Source organism: Lipotes vexillifer, unplaced genomic scaffold (genome assembly GCF_000442215.2).
Source record: "Lipotes vexillifer unplaced genomic scaffold, Lipotes_vexillifer_v1.1 scaffold564, whole genome shotgun sequence".
Classification (NCBI taxonomy): domain Eukaryota; kingdom Metazoa; phylum Chordata; class Mammalia; order Artiodactyla; family Lipotidae; genus Lipotes; species Lipotes vexillifer.
The window spans coordinates 3,188,660-3,191,997 of record NW_006787829.1 but is presented as its reverse complement, the minus strand read 5'-3'; the positions used below and the strand labels follow the sequence as shown (position 1 = coordinate 3,191,997).

General features: G+C 49.1%; 1 protein-coding gene across 1 annotated transcript in view; it reads right to left on the bottom strand.

Annotated features, from left to right (window-relative positions):
* The window catches only part of TMX3 (thioredoxin related transmembrane protein 3), a 43,104-nt gene extending 40,631 nt beyond the window's left edge, over positions 1-2,473 (bottom strand). Inside the window, exons 1-2 of the mRNA XM_007460868.1 lie at positions 2,310-2,473; positions 1,183-1,237 (exon numbers count right to left, since the gene is read on the bottom strand). Coding sequence (XP_007460930.1) covers positions 1,183-1,237; positions 2,310-2,355 — 101 coding nt within the window. The 5' untranslated portion in view covers positions 2,356-2,473. The remainder of the gene's footprint in view (positions 1-1,182; positions 1,238-2,309) is intronic.
* Positions 2,474-3,338: the final 865 nt, after the last annotated feature.

The window sequence follows — 3,338 nt, the reverse complement described above, 5'->3', positions numbered from 1 at the left end:
CGCTCTTCCAGAGCAGGACTGTGCTCAACTGACCACCCTGCTGCTGTACCAATTCTGTCGTGTACAGGTGGTTAATTAGGACAACAAGCCAAACTGAAAGTCACAATCAAGACTTTATTCACTTACTACGACAGTGCAAGCCAAGAGGCAGAAAAAACAGGTGCCAGCTCCTCAGTGTTCCATTTTTCTGAGTGGAACTGGAAGAGGCGAGGCGGCAGGCGAATGCAGCACAGTCGGAGAAATTCACCTCACTGTTGAGCAGCCCTGAACCAAAGGCTCCTGCCTCTCTCAGGACCCACGGGCAGAGGGAGGGAGAAGGGAAAGGACAGGAGTGGAAGGGTACTGAGTCCAAGTGGAGAAAAGTGCCTCAGCCACACCCTTCAATAAGGAGTTTCCCAGAGGAGGTTTTCCTAAGAAATGCCTTAGGTGAGGCCCCCAACAAGGAGGCCTTCACAAGAGGCAACTGGGCTAAGAATGAAGACACGCACATGAGCACGGCTGCCCTGGGGGCCTGAGTCTATGACTACACTCCCTCCAGAGACTGCAGTGCACTGGCTGTGCCCCAAGTCTGGTGTGGGGAGGGCAGCTTCCCGCTGGAGGCCTGCCAGAAAAAGCCTTGTAATCGCCTATGGTCAGGCCTGAAAGATCAATCACGCACAGGATTTTGGTCTGAAGCAGCGCTCCTCACCTACCGTAAGCAAGGCCTTGTGATTAATGCTGTGTTACTGTGTGGTTACCAAATTCCAGCCCCCACTCAGTAGTGACTAAGGCCAAAAGACTGAACAAATGTACAGGTAAAATGGTAAGACAGAAGGGATTGCCAATTTTTTATTCTTACAACTGTTCATAAAACTCTTGAGCACAATCCCATTTCATACATATATAGCACTTAGGGCAACTCCTGGAACAAAACTGGTGCTACATCAGCATTGGTCATTACTGTCTCTGTTATTAAAAGATTACATTCACACTTTGTAGTACATTCGAAACTAATATAATATTGTAAATCAACTATACTTAAAAAAAAAATCTACCTCCATACAGAATTAGCGAATTAGGCAGTGTAGATTAAGTGCTCAATAAAACAAGTGTTATTTAAAAAAATATTACATTCATACAAATATTCAGATAACATCACAGTTGGAAGAAGTGAAGATACTATTTTAAAAAATATATACTCACGATTCATCTAAATCTTCTACATATCCTTTACAGAAAGCCACATCAAGTAAAAAAACTGAAAAAAAAGACAAAATGTATACAGTGTAATAAATGCTGATTTCTCTTTTGGCTTATATGCTTATTCACCTATAAAATGTTTTTGGTTTTTTACAGCCTACCAAAAAACTCATCATTCATCCATCCCAGGGCACAAATGATGCAAAAGCATAAGTACTGTAGTTCACCTGTTTAATAAATATTTACGACCGTATGGTGACAGCAAGTTCTATGTAGGCTAGTAAATCTGAGACACCGAATTTCTCTTTAAATATACGTTTATTTTCATCCTATTTTTTTCCTTTTTACCATTCCATCTTTTTGGAGTAGAGATGAAAATTGTTCTTCTATATTTCTTTTCCTCTAGTAACAATTATCTTCTCAGTATAAAGTTCAAACGCCATTCAAAATACCGTTCCCCCCGCCCCCAAATTGATAGAAACAAAATTGAGCTACGCTCCTAATACTAATTACAGAACAGTGCCTGGCACGTAGAGGGAACTAAACGGCTGCTGTGTAAGTGGACACACTGAAGTGAGAACCAGGGTACCCGATGCCGGCCGGAGAATGAGAAAGGCCAACACGCCCGCAGGTCACTTCTCACATGGCACAGCCCCAGAGGCCCGACCAGGACCCGTCCTTGAACCTCCCTCCCTTGGCCCCCGCGTGGGTAAAGATTCTTCAGATGTGACAAGACTCAGAACCTAAAGGCAAAGCAGGTTTGGCCACCAGCTGGTAAGGCAGCATCCTTGACACCCATCGACGGAATCAGCGGTCCTGAAACTTCCTGCCGCACGGAGAACGGAAGCAAACGGAAGGCGCGGATGCCCAGCGAAGCGGCGCCGGGGAAGGACCCTAAGGCGTCCGCTCAGTCTCGCGACCCAGGACCCGGAGGGCATCTCGGCGGCCCCGCAGGCCTCTCCCCACCCCGGGCCAAGACCCTACCAGGTCCCCGCACCCGATCCCAAGGCCACCTCGGCGGCCCCGCAGGCCTCTCCCCACCCCGGGCCAAGACCCTACCAGGTCCCCGCACCCGATCCCATCAGGGGAGAGTCCCCGCGCCCGCCCGCATCGCCCCGGGCGGCCTTTACCTGTGGCACAGAGCCGCAGGGCGGCCCCGCGTCTCCGAGCTGCCATGCTCGCCGCAGAGGAGCTGCAAGAGCCGACTCTGCGGAGCGGAGAGAAAGAGACACCGGCGGCCGCCGCCTGCCCTGCCGGAAAGGGAAGCCGGCCGGCCTGGGCGCGGAAGAGAAGCTCGGCGGGGGCGGGGCAGGCCGGCCTCCGCTACCCTCCCAGGACACCTCCGACCTCCGCCTCTGAGCATGCGCTGAACTACGGCGCCTGCGCGGAACTGGGACGCCTGCGCGGTCGCATCTTCAAAGCTGCTCCGGGGACCGCCTCGGGGATCGTGGGAACCTAGTGTAGGGGCGCTTTCCTGTGGGGGCGGAGTGTTGCGTGGGTGTGCGTGGGGGTCGGGGGCGTTTCCGGGAAGTTAAACGCCTGCTAGACTTTGAGCGGAAGCTGAGGGTGACTGGCAACGCTTGAGCCTGAATCCTGCCGGCTCTTTCACCTGCTGCTCTAGAGCAGCTAGCAATCAACTTCGTGAAAAGAGGTGGGTGTTAGCAGTGGGTAGGAAGATGGAAGGCTCTGGGTGCTGCGTGACCTTACATATGTCTCCAGAATGAATTTGGAATTTTCTTTGGCCCTGTTTGCAAAATGCGAGGTCTGTCTCATTTTGCTTCATGAATGCGTTTTTGCCAAGAGTCCCCTTTAAAAAAAGTGTTTCTCTTGAAGCCTGAAAACATGAAGTTGATCATGGGATATTTTTTTGTTTTTGATGATTTGTTCCAGTTTCCTGATTTTTGAAATAAGTAAAATACTTACCATAAAATATATTGCTATCTGTTTTTCTGCGTAACAAAAGTAATTTATAAAAGACGTCTAGTTTTATATGGTAGTGACTGCTGCGGGAACTACATCTGACTTAACATGAAACTTTTATAGGAGGAGAAATACCAGAGGATTTAGATTAAGTCAGTTATTGAACGTGTGTTATGAGAACAGAAATGGATTATGATGTCAGCCCATTCACCGTAGGTTCAAAATTCCATCAGACAGAA